The sequence below is a fragment of the Myotis davidii genome, unplaced genomic scaffold (genome assembly GCF_000327345.1).
Source record: "Myotis davidii unplaced genomic scaffold, ASM32734v1 scaffold217, whole genome shotgun sequence".
NCBI classification, from domain to species: Eukaryota; Metazoa; Chordata; class Mammalia; order Chiroptera; family Vespertilionidae; genus Myotis; species Myotis davidii.
In genome coordinates this window covers 8886069-8901367 of record NW_006290034.1, presented here as the reverse complement: position 1 = coordinate 8901367, position 15299 = coordinate 8886069, and the positions used below count along the sequence as shown (strand labels likewise).

The window sequence follows — 15299 nt, the reverse complement described above, 5'->3', positions numbered from 1 at the left end:
CAGACCTCTCACCACTGGGGGACACACGGAGCAGGTCTGGCGATGGCAGCCCCACTTCCAGGCCGGGGCGCGGACCGCACCACACTGCCACCTCCCCGACAGCCTGCTCCGGCCTGCACTGCCCTGAGATGGAAATCCAGCCTTCGCAACACTTTGCATTCCTGTGTGGAACCAACCAGATAAACATCAAAGGCAACCACCTGCTCAGGGCTCTCTGAGGAGGAGACGGAGATGGGAGCTAAGCCCCCCCAGCCCCTCCCAGGATGCTCCGGGGGCCTGCTCACACCCGAACCTCCGGCCCGGGAAGAACAAGAGGGGCGCACAGCGAGAAGTCTGGAGGGAGGGAGAGCAGACCCCGTCCCTGTGCCCTCTGGAGTGTCAGCCTCTCACACGCACGATGTCATGCCCATCAAGCCGGGGGCGAGTGTGCAGAGTGCCAGGCCCTGCCCGCAGCCTGAGTCCTCCCGAAAATGAACAGCATGCCACTTGGGGCACAGGATCCACTGCCCGCCCGTGGACCTGCAGGAAGGCCCCCCATGCCAGCGGCCCCTCCCCCTCCGTGGCCTTGCTCTGCGGGGTGACTCCCCTGGGCCGCAGGGTGACACTTGGGGGCAGACGCGGTGCCAGGGAAGCCGCCCCAGCAGGCAGCTGTGCAAACAGGCTGCAGTGCCCAGCGCCTTCATTAGCCACCGTGAACAGGCACCAGGGGCCACGCACACACGGCAGCTCTGCCCGCCTTCGAAATCCTCCCACGGCAAAGCAATCTGAGCAGAGGCCTGCAGGCGCGACTCCGTGCGTCCGAGTCATGTTTGTCCTCTGCGTTTTTAGGGACTGGGGATGTGGACCGCAAGCATCTCCACTAAAAAGCAATGAAATAGACGCACGTTTCTAAAGAGGAAACTGTCTATGAATCCATGACTGTAAACAACATGGCCTTTTAAAAACGCTCCCCAACTTCACCTCCCATGGTGCTGGGTCCTCCTAGCCCAGGGGTGGGCAAACTTTTTGACTCGAGGGCCACAGTGGGTTCTTAAACTGGACGGGGGGGCCGGAACAAAAGCATGGATGGAGTGTTTGTGTGAACTAATATAAATTCAAAGTAAACATCATTACATAAAAGGGTACGGTCTTTTTTTTTTTGTAGTTTTATTCATTTCAAATGGGCTGGATCCGGCCCGTGGGCCGTAGTTTGCCCACGCCTGTCCTAGACCATGGATACTGGTTCTGAACATGGGTGGTGATGGGGGGCAGGGGGGGTCCCACAGCCCAGTGATCCCCGTCCTGGACTTCATTTGACCCAGAATCACAGACTCGAGGCGCAGCGCATAGGAGCCGAAATTCCTCTCCAACTGCGAACCTGGGAAACCAGGCAAGTTGTATGTTTCCAGAATACGCAGGTGGACCAGGCACAGGCCAGACATTCCCGTTCCCACAGGGAGGAAGTGGAAAGGAGAGAGGGGCAGTGGGTCCCATGCAAGTTCGCAGCCCAGCAGCTATTAGATATTAACTCCTACATAGGTGTTATATCGATATTAAGTCTTGAGAAAAACCCTCTTTGGGTAAACTGCGCTTTTTAAAATCTCCTTGCGTTTTACGAGAAGGAATAAGAAGATCCTGAGATGCATCGCCCATCTTTTGCTTGCAAACCTCCTCAGCTAAGTACCCAACTTCGTCCCTCAGTTCCACCTGCCCCCGAACGCCGGGCAGGAGCTCAGAGCAGCTGAGGTCTCTGCCACTTCCCCACAAGGACGGCCCGTTCATGACCCAGTAACGGCTCCCTCCTCTGGATGACTCCCCTGTGGACTTTGGGGGGCCGGGGGAGACACGTTCAGTCCATACCAGTTTCTTTCCAACACAGCCGAGCTACAGCCACGCGCGATCGTGAACGCCTGTGGCTTGAAAAGCAAGCCAAGAATCACTTCGTCTCAGCGCGGGTGGGTCTGTGATCAGTAACCAGGCCCTTGAGGAAAAGGTCCAGGGTCAATGCCAACTTGTAAGACACCCTTGTCTCAAGGACTGGAGCGTGCTCAGAAAGCCAGTGAAAACGCACTGGCAGGCACCCGGCGCCAGGAGCTTTAGCGACGTGAATACCCGACAGAACGGGTCCCTGTGGATGGACAGGCTGCCCGGAGGGCGGGGACGAGGGCTCCCCCTGCTCTGTGGTTTCAGTCTCTCGTTGCTGAGGACGGTCAGCCTTTTCAGTGACGTTCATGTACCTCCTCACAGAGCTCTTCCTTCCACTTGAAAGATGCAGCTTCTAGACTTTCTGAGGTAGAGAGGTCAGTTTGTAAATCTGTTAGCACCACACGCAGAGTGAGAACACACAGACACGCCGGCCAGCATGGCTCAGAGGTTGAGCGTCAACCCATGAACCAGGAGGTCACGGTTCAATTCTCGGTCAGCGCACATGCCCGGGCTGCGGGCTCGATCCCCAGCGTGGGGCATGCAGGAGGCAGCTGATCAATGATTCTCTCCCATCAACGATGTTTCTATCTCTCTCTCCTGTCCCTTCCTCTCACTGAAATAAATAAAAACATTTTAAAAAAAGAAACACACAAACTCTGAGAATGAGGGCCCGAGGTGGCTGTGGGGGTCTGCCACATCGTGGACCCCAAGGAACCAGCCCTCCCAGGACTCCCCACCTCGCACAGTCCTCTCCTTACATCTGGGCTGGGGCTCGGACTTGCTTTGACAAGAGAATTCAGGGCAAGTCGTGCTGGGCCAGGCCCAGGGCTGAGCCCTAAAAGGCCGGGAGCAACTGCTTTGTGCTCTTGGGAGCCTGGAGCAGTGCAGCTGCCCTCACAGGAACTACTCCCCAAAGGGGTGCCTCTGGGAAGGGAGAGAAGCCCAGCCCGGCCGCCGTCCCAGGCCCGCAAGCTCACAGGGACCACCGGCCGGGCCAACCCACGGAACGGGGAGAAATCATAATAAAACCATGAAAGGCTGCTCTCCACGACTAGGTTCTGGGTGGCTTTCTACAGCAATAGGTAAAAAGAGGTCTTCTTTGGGACAAGGGACATATAGGAAGCTAAAGAGCCTGGGCCAGACAAAGGCTCAACCTTACTGCCGTGGTTGTCAGGCCCGGGCCTGTTCGCACACCGACTGGATAAAAGAACCAGTGGCTAGTACTGATGCGGAGCGCAAGGCCGCGTCTCTGACAATCCCGGACTCCCCGCCCCAGCCTCAAAGCAATGAGTTAAACGAAACAGAATAATGTGTAAAAGGTACCATCCAGCCTGGCGCTTGGGAAGCACTCAAAAATGCTTATGAGTTCCTCCGTGCACTGTTTAAAAATTGATTTGAGAGAGAGAGAAAAGGGGGGCGGGGGAGAGAGGGGAAAGAAACATGGATCTGGTGCTCCACTTAGTGTGCATTCACTGGTTGATTCTTGTATGTGCCTGACCGGGATCAAACCCCCAACCTTGGCCTATCGGGACGACACTAACCAACTGAGCTCCCCGCCAGGGCCCTGCGTGCACTCTTAAAGCAGTGACGGGAGCACGGACATACCCATTCGGAGGCACTGTGGTGAACAGTTAAGATTGTTCTGGAGCCGAAACCGGTTTGGCTCAGTGGATAGAGCGTCGGCCTGCAGACTGAAAGGTCCCAGGTTCGATTCCGATCAAGGGCGTGTGCCTGGGTTGCGGGCACATCCCCAGTAGGAGATGCGCAGGAAGCAGCTGATCGATGTTTCTCTCTCATCGATGTTTCTAGCTCTCTATCTCTCTCCTTCCTCTCTGTAAAAAATCAATAAATTATATTTAAAAAAAAAAAAAGATTGTTCTGGAACCGAGCAGTCTGGGTTCCAATCCTGGCTCCGACATCCACGAATTGTATGAGTACCGACAACCTACTCAACTCTTCGGTGCCTCAGAATGAGGCTAACAGTGCGGGCCCCACAGGGCTCTTAGGGTTAAGTGAGTTGACATTAAGAGGTTAGAAGGTGCCCGGCAGGTGGTAAGGACTAGGTAATGGTTAGGGTTGCCCTACATCTCGGGTTCATTCTATTACTCTTAGCTTCTACGCTCCAGTAGTCAGAGCATTAACCCTGAAAGATTTCAAAATGGAGAAATTATCAATCAGGATAATTAAATGCTGTTTTTAGTCTCTTTTCTCTTTTTCTAGATTTCTACCCAAAAGAGTCAGATCCAAACTCAATAGTCTGTGGTGAAGTCTTAGAAAAGCTAGCAACTCATTGTGAGAAGGGAACCAAGAAAAGTGACAAGTGACGTGTGTGCACAATTACAAAGCAAACATGCTGAGACTGAGACGCGGGGGTGCTGAGGAGAGCAGGGGGCAGGGCGTGTCGCCCAGGCCTTAGCCTTCGGCTTGGGGCTTGGGGACCCTCCCCTGTATAGGGCTCCCATTACCCGGCCCTGGCCTGCCGCACCCACCACCGGCCCCACCCCTGGGGGCAGGAGGAGTAAATGAGACGGAACATCCCTAAGGCGCTGGGCAGAGGTCAGGGTCTCTCTCTCTCCTTACAGTATCTCACTTTGTGCAATGAGCTCTTCCATTTCCGAACATTTCAAATCAGCCAGGACTCCGTTCCTGCCGGCCAGCAGGGCCCCTACAAGGACCTTTCATGAGCTCTAACAAGAAGCAGATTTTCTCTAAGAAACTGAAGAATCGGCGCTCCTCAGACAACTCTCCAAAATAGCTCAGTCCATTCAATAGACTCCTCTTTGGAAACAAAACAAAAAAGACTCGACCGCCGCCTGCACCCCAGCCCACGGGTCGCTGCTGCGGAAGACAGACAGGCACAAAGGCGCGCGCAGGCCTCTGATGCCCATGGGGGCGGAGGACCGGCTGCTGGGACCCCAGGACTCCCTCTTGTCTGTTCTGACCCCCTCCCCGGTTTCTACGCTTTACAAAGGGCTTAGAAGTTGTATTTCTGGTACAAGCGACTCTTCCAGCCACCGCTGGGTTGGGCCAGATTTAGCCTGAGGATCGGCGGGCGACCGAGCCCACGCAGTGCCTGCAGGGAGATGCCAGGCTGCCCCCGTTCCTGACTGGCCCCAGGGCTGCGGGCTCGGCCGGAGGGCTCTACTTGTGATAAAGGGTCTCCCCTCCTCCAGCCCTTGTTCTAGGGGACAGGCTTGGAGGCAGCTGAGGGGCGAGAGGGTCCCGGGCTGGTCCCAGTAGAGGTGAGTGATAACCAGGGTCTCCACAGGAGGGAGGGAGAGGGAAATGAAGGGCCCTGGACAGGAGCCGCGAGGAGATCCTGGGACCACCTGGCCCTGGCCTCCCGGGGCTGCTGGGAACCGGAGCTCCCGCGTCTGCCTGGGGTTAATGCTTCAGGGTCAGCAGTACAGACGGGAGGTTGCTGGTCACAGCGAGGACACCGGGGGAGGTTGGCGGCCAGCCTGCGGGCCCCTCAGCGCAATCAGTCCAGCCACTCCCACCCAGGTCGACCCCCACAGGGCTCTGGGTGCAGTACCAGGACTACTGCCGACTTCCGAACACTCACAGGCACACTGCCCTGGGCTGTTCTGCTGGTCCCCTCTCTGTCCCCCAGTGATGGGGAGCTCTGGAGGGGAGGTACCCCACCACCCGACTTTCTAAGGTGAGAAGCCTCCCTTCCCTTTCTCCCCCCGCAGGTGGGATTCACACCAACGAGGCAGGGCTGGGGCCAAAACACAAAACCCCAGCGGGCCTCCCGACCAGCGTCTCGGCCGCTTGTATTTACAAAATCCCCAATCACTCGCCTCTACTGGGACCAGCCCGGGACCCTCTCACCCCTCAGCTGCCTCCAAGCCTGTCCCGTCCTGAGGCAGACTGGCAGACTGCTCCCCGCGGCTTGGCTGCTGCCCCCGTCTGGAATGCCCTCGCCCGCCCTGTGCTCCCATCACCCGACCCAGGCCTGAGCCAGCAACTGTCCACTGCTCCTGGCTCCCGGGGGGCGGGAGCCCCAGCAGTTCCGGAACAGTGCTCTGAGGGCAGCATCCTGGTTCCCGGGGGGATGAGAGCCCCAGCAATTCCGTAACAGTGCTCTGAGGGCAGCGTCCTGGGTCTCGGGGCCCCGGTCCCAGGCTCTGCCCAGCACAGGGGTGTAAACAAGTCTGCTTGCGCCCAACGTGAAACACGGGGGCAGTGAGGTGTCTGCGATGAACACGCTGCAGGTCTTACTTCCCTTCAGAGCCCCCAGGCACCCGAGAGGACTCGAAATGCAGGCTTACTGCACAGACATGTGGATCGGGAACTGCTTCCCTGCGACGGGTCAGGGTGGCCACAGCCTTGAACCATAAGCCGCCCGGTCCAGGATGTGCAGGCTGGGCCCGAGGAGTGCGAGTGGGTGTGGGCCAGCACTGAGGGGGTGGCAGGGTGACCCGACTCAAGGGTGATGTACTTGGGCCCCAGCCAGAAACACGACTAAGCCCCTTGGTCTGACACCCACCGAGGTGCCTTTTGGCAGCTACAGCACCGCAGCAGTGACGGCTACGATTAACATGACGACCAGGTGCCAAGCAGGTTACACGCATCGGCAAAGCCAGACAGCCGGGGGGATTCCTCCAGCGTGTAACCATGTGACTACCAGCAGCGTGCCGTGCTCCATGCCAGACGGGAGGATGCAGTGAGACACAGCCCCCAGCCCGGGATGTCATCGTTTGTGGAAGGAAACAGACGGAAAAATAGGCCAGTAAACACAGAGTGGGAGACACCATCCCACGGACATTAACCCCGGGCCCTGCGTCAGGACGTGTGGGCGAATCCACAACCACAGCCATATTATTTTGTACAAATTACTTAAATTCCCTAAATGCTCCTCTCCTCATCGGTAACAGAGATTAATAATACTTAAATTGAAGCCTAACCAGGGCAATTTACATAAAATGCTTACCTTGGGATGAATAAAAATAAAATTAAGTAAATGAATGATGGTTATTGCTCTTTTCGTTAACCGCACGATAATTAGGTAGAAGGCACAGATTCAGAGCATGGCATCTCCCTGTATTTCTAACTTGTTCTCACGAATGCACCTTCGAAACACTCAACCCTGAGGTCCCTTCGCTGCACTGATTCGTGACTGGAGGGTCGCCGGGGTGACCTTGTAACTTATTGCCCAAACCAGGGCACCTGTGAGAGTGGGCAGAACAGGAACGATTGGTAATCCCACTGGGATGACAGGGTAAACCAGGTGTACCACTCTGAGCAGGAGGAACTGCTGATCACTTAGTCCATCATGCACAGACCAAGTTCAGGGACAAAGTCAGCAGCCCTCACTGGGCATCCTTTCTCCCTTTTGCCAAAAGTTTTGGGAGGTACCACCAATATCGAGACCAGGCCCAGCTAAACTCCGACCTAGATAACAGCAAGCAACTGCACCCCCAAATCTCTAAGTTAGGACAGTCCATGTCCACAACTCCACCCCACCCTCCCCCCACACACACACAGCTCTTCTCAAAACCTGAGTTAGAGTCAGCCCGGGCCCTGGCACCTGTCATCGATCCTCAGTAGCCGAAGACTCCCGGATGCCCCCCTTACCTGAGGTGCCCCGCGCTGTAGAAGCGGGACTCGCCGTCGGTGGAGCGGACCACCTGCAGCGAGAACACAGGCTGCAGCTGCCTGAGCTCCAGCAGGACGATGGCCAGGTAATGGATGAAGAGCAGCGCATCCACCAGCGAGACCGCGTATTGCACGATGCCCTGGTAATTCCGGTCCCGGGAGTCCAAAATGCGGACCCCGTAGAAGAGCCAATAGGAAACCACAAAGAGGAAGATGAGGACCAACAGTAGGGCCCGGAACACGAACACCCGGGGCAGGTCGGCTCTCTGCTTGCGGAAGAAGAGGGCCCAGGTCCCGATGAGCAGGATGAGGAGTTTGAAGGCCACGGAGATGAAGAGTCCCTCGCAGATGGTACCGCAGGGCTCCAGCTGGTCCCGCCACAGGATCGGGGGCAGCAGGATGAAGGCGATGGGGGTGAGGAAGACTAGGAGTCCGAGCGCCGCGGCCACGGTGAGGCCCAGGTAGCGCTTGCAGTCCAGCCCCACGCTGTCCTCCAAGTCCTTGCTGATCCTGGCGATGTCCTCCTGCGAGATGCTGTGCTCCGAGGTGCCGGTGATGGCCGTGGTGGTCTCCCCCCAGTTGTCATCCTGACGGGAGAAAACAGCCAGGATGCAGAGCCGCACGCAGCGGGTCATTCGCAAAGGCCCCCTGCGGACACGGTGGGTGGGCGGGAGGTCCCACCCGCAGAACCGACCCGCCCGCCTGGGCTTCCTAGAACATTGAAGCTTAACGCGTTCAATACAGGACTTTTTAAACTTTAACAATCATCACTGACCTTTCTCAAAAGGCACTGTATCTATTTACAAACAGAGAGAATGTAATATGACCTTTTCGTTGGCTTGTCTGGGTGACTCTTATGCCATGATTATCACCCCCTCCCTGTTGGAGTCCCCTGAGAGGCTTGGGGGGGCCTGGGGCTACCTGTTCTGCACTAACCAATCCCATTGCTTGTTAGACTAACACAGGAGGGCCCACCTGTGGCACAAGGAGAAAACCTTCCTCCCGTTCTCCTCCACTCATGCCTGGGTCACGAAGGCTACAAGCCCACCTTCTGGAAGTGCCCTCCGGCAGCTCACCCAGCGGAAGGCATCGAAGGGAACTTTCCTTGCTCGGATCTAGGCTTACCTGCAGCGAGGACACACAGTTTTTGGAGCTCCATGACGTTTCCAAGGCCCATTTAATAAATACCGGCGCTGAGCACTCCCTGGCAACGCTTCTCAAGGAACAAGCTAAGCAAATCCAAGCGACTCTGGCCAGGGCAGCTAGACCACCTCCCACGACACACGTGCTCCGGGCAAGCTGAACCTCAGGGCCCGGGGGTACCAGGATCTTCACGGCGTGCCTGCCTTTTGCTTTCTTGCTTTCTCTCTTTTTAACTCTGAGGTGGTTTCTAGTTACAGCCAAGAGTCATCATTGAACAAGACCCAGTTGTCAGGATTTTAAGCAATTTTGCTATTTCGCCGGCAACTCTGACTCCACCCCGAAAAGCAACAGAGAAGGAGGCAATGAAAAGCCACATGGAGTCCAGGGGTGGGCCTCAGGGGTTTGTGTGTGGGATTTAACTGGGGAAAAAGTCAGACGGAGGGAAATTAATGTGTAAGACACCAACTTAAAAAAAAATCTAGTTTAACAGCTGAATCAGCAAGATAGAGCTCTCAGGACTGAACAATAACCTCTAACCTAGTAAGGATAAGAAATTGGATTTATGAAATACACAGGCCACGGCAAGGAGCGGGGTAGGGGGCAAAGGGCCTGTGAAGAGACAGTTCCTCAGTTTGGAAAGCGCCTGGAGCCCACACCATGAGGGAAGGGACCTTTTAAGACGAGGAAGCACCCAGGACTCTCAGACATCACTGGAGGAAGCATACGGCGCACGATCGCTCTTGAAAACCAGCCTGGCGCTTCCATATACATTTAAATATATGTTACACTGTATGGCCCAGCAGCTCCACTTCCAGGTTTTTATCAAAATAAATGAAAACATATGTCCACAAAAGACTTGTACGGGAATGTCCTTCAGTTTTATTCATCGGAGCCCAAAAATGGTGCAATCCAAATGCCTGTCGGTCAGGAGAACGCATAACAAATTGTGGGACATTTGTACCCTGAGACACGACTCAGCAAAAATCCTGAAGGAGGAACTGCGGAAACACACCGCAGCGTGGAGAAATCTCCAAATCAAAAGACTGTGATTCCAATTACATGAAATTCTAAAACAGGCAAGACGAATCGACAGGGACAGAAATCAAAGCCAGGCTTGGAGAGGGGGGAGGGGGAGACAGGGAAGAACATCAGAGAACTTTCTAGATCAGTGATGGCGAACCTATGACACTCGTGTCAGAGGTGACATGCGAACTCATTTTTTTGGTTGATTTTTCTTTGTTAAATGGCATTTAAATATATAAAATAAATATCAAAAATATAAGTCTTTGTTTTACGATGGTTGCAAATATCAAAAAATTTCTCTATGTGACACGGCACCAGAGTTAAGTTAGGGTTTTTCAAAATGCCGACACACCGAGCTCAAAAGGTTCGCCATCACTGTTCCAGAGCAATGGAAATATATTTATCGATAGGAGTATGGGTTATATGGGTTTTATTCAGCTCTTAAAGTTTACCAAACTGTACACTTTAGTCTGTTCATGTCTCTGTGTGTAAATTCATTTCAGTTTTTAAAAAAGAAAAAAAAATCACAAGCCGGGGGGAAATTCAAAGATGGCACCTTGCTTTCGCACCAGGTGAGTTCACGGGCTCCCTAAAATAGCTGACCTGACTATGCTCTTAGTGAAGGCGCCGCGGGACTCCACGCGGTGTACGGGCCTAGTCTTCGGTTGACACTCAATGCTGAAACCATGATCAGCGTCTTGCAGTCCTTTTGTTGGCCACCACACTCTGATTTAGCTCCTCACCTTTTTTTTCCTGCCAAAGCATCGCTAACTAAATCCCTGTCCATGTTAAGAATGTGTGCACATCTGAGCCTAAAAAACGCAGATGGCTAAAGGGCTGTCTGGTTCAAGTTTGAGGTTCTTAGAACAGAAAGGATCGAAGACCCTTGGATCCACGTTCCTAGAGTTTCAGTGAAGATGCTGAGGCCCACCTAGGTGATTGCCAAGGTCACACAGCAGCTGAGTACAGCCTCCCAATGGCCGTTTCCATGCATTTCCCATCACGTCATCCTGGTGTCAACACCAACAGCTTCCCAATGGAGCTACAAGGCGTAGAGAAGCTGCAAAGAAGTGCCTTCGCACGGGCCATCAGCACCTCTGGATCCACATCCAGAAGGGAACAGACCCCCTGTGGCACCGAGGGGGGTCCACTCAGGAGTGGCCCCATCCATCCAACCATCCCTCTGACCCTCCAGCCCCCGGCCCTCCCAGAGCCACGGCGGGCAGACATTACTCATCATGGAGACACCCCACCCTCATCCCGAAGCGGCAGCTCTGGGTCCCGAGGGCACCCTGTCTGCTCTGAGGAGCCCGTCTACCTGCTCAGAAATGCACATCTGTGCAACCCCACATGCACAGAGACTTCTCCTACCTCCTTACCGCTGTGTGCACACACACCGGGTTATTTGGGGCCCAGGCTGGACAGCATCTATTTCCCGAGCCGGGGAGGGTATGCAAACATGTTTCTGAGTGTAGCTTAGATGTTTATTTAAGTCAGATGGGCTGCCGGAGAGTGGAGGCCCAGAGAGAAGACCCCACATAATGTTTTATAAAAATTCATAAATTACCAAAACAGTTGGCCCTTGAACAATGTGGGGGTCAGGGACACTGACCCCCTGGCTCCGTCGAAATCTGCACATAACTTTGACTCCCCCCAAAACTAAACTACTAATGTCTACTGTTGACCAGATGCCTTACCAATAACCCAAAGAATTAAGACACATTTTGTATGTTATATGTATCATACACTGTTTTCTAATAACAAAGGAAATTAGAGAAAATATTACTCAAAAAATCATAAGGATGAGAAAACACATTCCCAGGACTGTCCTTACTTAATGAAAAAGATCCACGTATAAGTGGACCCGCGACAGTTCAAAAGCCACTGTACTTAAAATACTGAGTGAGTTCACATAAAATCCTGATCTCCAGCCTTTCCTAAATATGGCAGGACCCAGGCCCACAGGCAGAACCCCTGCGCTCCTGAGCAGTGAGAAGCATCTGGGTATAGGAGCTGCTGCCCCCGACGGAGCAAATGCATCCTCGTGTGTCCCAGACCCCTCCCCGCTGCACGGCCCTGGCGCTCCCGCTGCCCATCCCCAACCTGCCTGACACATTTTGGCCTTTTGTGTGTCCCAGGGCCTGTTTCGTCCACCTGTGCTTTCCCACCGGCATCTAAGCACGCGGCCCCCGACCGATTTCATGTCCAGGAGTGATGCTCACTCAGGGCTGCCCTAACCGCCCGCTCTTCTCCCCACATGACTCGGGGTTTCCGAAAGGAGGGTTCTTTCCTCTTGTATCCTGTTCCCCTTGCAGTGAGTCTCTGGACACTGAGCCCACACTTCTCCCTCCTCTGCCTGGTGTCAGCCGCGCTGGCTTCTTTCCAACAGGACTCGTAGCAGGCCCACCGGCCACACTTCAGAAGCCCCCGCAAGCTGGCCAATGGCAGCACAGGCTGACCGTAAGACCAACAAGAAACCACAGGACACAGATAAACTCATTAACATGCTAGAAAAATAAAGGTAAAAGCCCAAGAGAACCTACCGCTACAAGGCTTAGGAAAACATTTGCCAGAAAGAGCCTTGATGGAGGGGCCGTGTGCTTACAGACCACTCTGGTCCCTCACCTGAGCTTCCTCCGTCCGCGTGGAGTCATTCCCCAGCAGGGGCTCCCCGGTGGGCGCCTGGATGGTGACAGCCTTTTCGGATCCTCTGCCATCTTTGCTCCGGGGTGATTTGTGCCTCTCTCTATTTCGCTCCCTGAAAGAAAAAAAACATCATCAGCTAGCACATTTATCCCATGTTAATTAACTCTCATCTCTTCCAAATATGTTGTAAATTTCACTTTGAATTTAGGAAAATTACACACACACGCACACACACTGGCAATACCCACCTACCGCCACTCCTCCTCCCCCACAAGGAGTAGGTTGATTTTAGCATTTTCTTGCTGCTATTCCAGGACCCCAAACAAAGACTGTTACCCCTCCATCAACAGTGATCATATTTTTTCACAGCCTAACTGGGAATTTCAGAATCTGTGGAGCTGAGGCACATTGTTATGGTAAAATGACGGCCTCGCTTTGGTTACAATTTGACTGAACTTGTTTTCTAGGCCCCGCCTCTGCCCTGATTCTGATTTTGATTGGGACAACAGTGCAAAATCGTCAAGCTTTGGTCTGTCCAAAAAAATCTGGGACACACTGTCACCCTACACCTTTTGGACAAGAAGAAAGGAAATTCTAAACCAGCACAGAGAATCATTTACTCCTCATTCCTACGACTTCAAACTAAAAGTCATTCCCGCAGGGTCCAGCTAAACTGAAAGACAGCCACAGAAACCAACAAAAGCTGGGACAAATGATGCCAAGGTGTGTGTGTGTGTGTGTGTGTGTGTGTGTGTTCAGGTGTCCAAAGGCCAGCAGGCTGCTGGGTGATATTAATCCCGGGTGGTCTCCCTGGGTGATGTGAGCACCTGCTGTGGGTCAGTCCTGAAACTGCAAAAAGAATCATTCACTGTGCAAACCTCAGAGGTCACAGCCTGGACATCAACCACCCCGACTGGGAACAGTCAACGCAACCCAAGGAGCCAAGAGTGAGTTCCCTCAACCTCCTGTCCACAGGCCGCCGTGACATCAGCCCTCCCTCCTCCAGCCACTGTCCTCACTCCCAGGTCTCCAGGTGGGAAAGAAGCATGGCACTGCTGACCCTGGGGACCCTCGGTGCTGCCCCTACTATAGCTGGGGTCTTGCACAAGTTATTCAATCTCCGAAGGCCTCCGTTTCCTCCTCTGTGAGATGGGGATCATGACACTACCACAGAGGTCGTGCAGGCAGAGCTGAGGACAGGGGTGTGGCGGTAGGTGTAGCAACTATCGTTATGGCTAGTACTCTTAGCCGAGGGCGAAGTGTGTACCTTGGCAGAAAGAGACGTAAAATGAGCCATCAACACACCCTCACACCCCTTCCCGCCCCCTCAGCACACCTTCCATTAACCTACTACTCAGCTAACAACACCACATGCAGGCGCCCTGTTCAAACTCCTACCTTATCAGGATGCCCGCCCGAGGATAAGCATGGGCTAAGGCCCTTCAAAGAGCTGGGGAGCTTCTGACTCTTCCATGATAGCGACTCTAATCTCTAAGTAACTTAAACCTATTATAAATCAGAGTCCAGCAATAGATGTGTTCTGGGCAACTCGGAGTTAACTGCATGTCAGCCAGGCAACCGGGGAAACAGCCCAGAGATCTGAGAGTCACTGCCAGTCACTCCGCTCCACGCCCACCCCACTTCTTAGAGCACTTTACTGAGTGCGCGATGGTATTAATGTCATTCTACCCCAACAATAACCTTGAGGCCAGTATTACTATCCCCATTTTACAGACGAGGAAACTGAGGCTCAAAGAGTTGAAGTGACTTCCCCAAGTCACAGTCTGTGGCAGAGGGGGATCGGAACCCAGGCCTGCTCCCTGCCTCCACTGATACCCACTACGCTGCACTGATCGGAGAAGCCTTTAGGAGATTTTGCAGCATGAACATTCCTACTGCCCATCCCCTCACCCTGTACCCGAGGAACTAGCACAGCTGTGAATATGCCTCTGAAGCTCCTGCTAGGAGTCACGACTGGGCTGTGGCCTCGGCCAGCACAACGCGGAGTGGGTGGCCAACATTCTGCCCAAAACAATCACTTGCAAAGGACTCACTGTGAGAACCATAAACAACCAGGGAGATCCCCACCTGCCAGAGTTAACTGCTCGACCGAAGTCTAGAACCACTGCTCCCAGAGTCCCCCGCCTCCAGGCCAGACCAGGAGCCTCCTGTCCGATTTCACTCTTGTTCCCTTTCCCCACCCGCTCTCATCTCTGTCGCTCTCTCTGCCATCAGCTATGTCACATGCCAGCCTCACCCATCCACCTGGTCGCCGGTCCCATGGGTCAAATCCTGCGACGGCAGATTCCAGCAGAAGCAACATTCTTCCACCGAGTGCGGCTGCCCCAGGCAGACAGCACGTGGGGAACCAGCAGGCTGGCAACACCCTCCCAGGAACCCGCCATCACTCCAACCGCACCCACCCAGCCTGACTTGTGAAGGCCCGACAGTACCCAGAGAGACGCGGCGGCCTCAGCAACTCTGGTCCCATCGGGGTAAGCCAGAGAAGAGCCATCTGATCACCCAGGAGGGTTTCTCATCCCAGAGCAGAAACCCCAACCCAGCGCTTCTCAGAGCCCAGTGCAGAGAAGCCGCGGGGTGCGGGTATGGGTGCAGACTTGCTGGCTCCACCCTCAGAGGATTCCTCTGGAAAGGAGACAACAGGAACTGCATTTTCCACCAGCGCCCCAGGTGACCCAGGAACCGGTCCCCAAGGCTCTCCCACCACCTGCCCCTGGGGAAGGGGCTGTTGGATAGCTGCTTGGAAGTCGGCCTGCCTGGGAAGTGTCCTGTATACAGCAGGGGCTCACTCATGGGTGTGACACTCAGCTGTCCGATGTCCCAATGTCCAGCGGCTGCTTTATTAAACCAGCACTAGGTGGAGGCGGCTGGGAGGAGGGATCAGGGCAGCGTGCGTGGGACAGAGGGACGCAGGGCAGCGGGCATGGGACAGAGGGACACAGGGCAGTGGCATGGGACAG

The 15299-nt window shown here is 54.5% G+C and overlaps 1 protein-coding gene across 1 annotated transcript in view; it reads right to left on the bottom strand.

The window, feature by feature from the left end:
* VANGL1 (VANGL planar cell polarity protein 1) overlaps window positions 1-15299 on the bottom strand; it is a 31057-nt gene that overhangs the window by 11655 nt on the left and 4103 nt on the right. Inside the window, exons 2-3 of the mRNA XM_006763045.2 lie at window positions 12298-12430; window positions 7486-8093 (exon numbers count right to left, since the gene is read on the bottom strand). Of these exons, the coding sequence (XP_006763108.1) occupies window positions 7486-8093; window positions 12298-12430 (741 nt within the window). The remainder of the gene's footprint in view (window positions 1-7485; window positions 8094-12297; window positions 12431-15299) is intronic.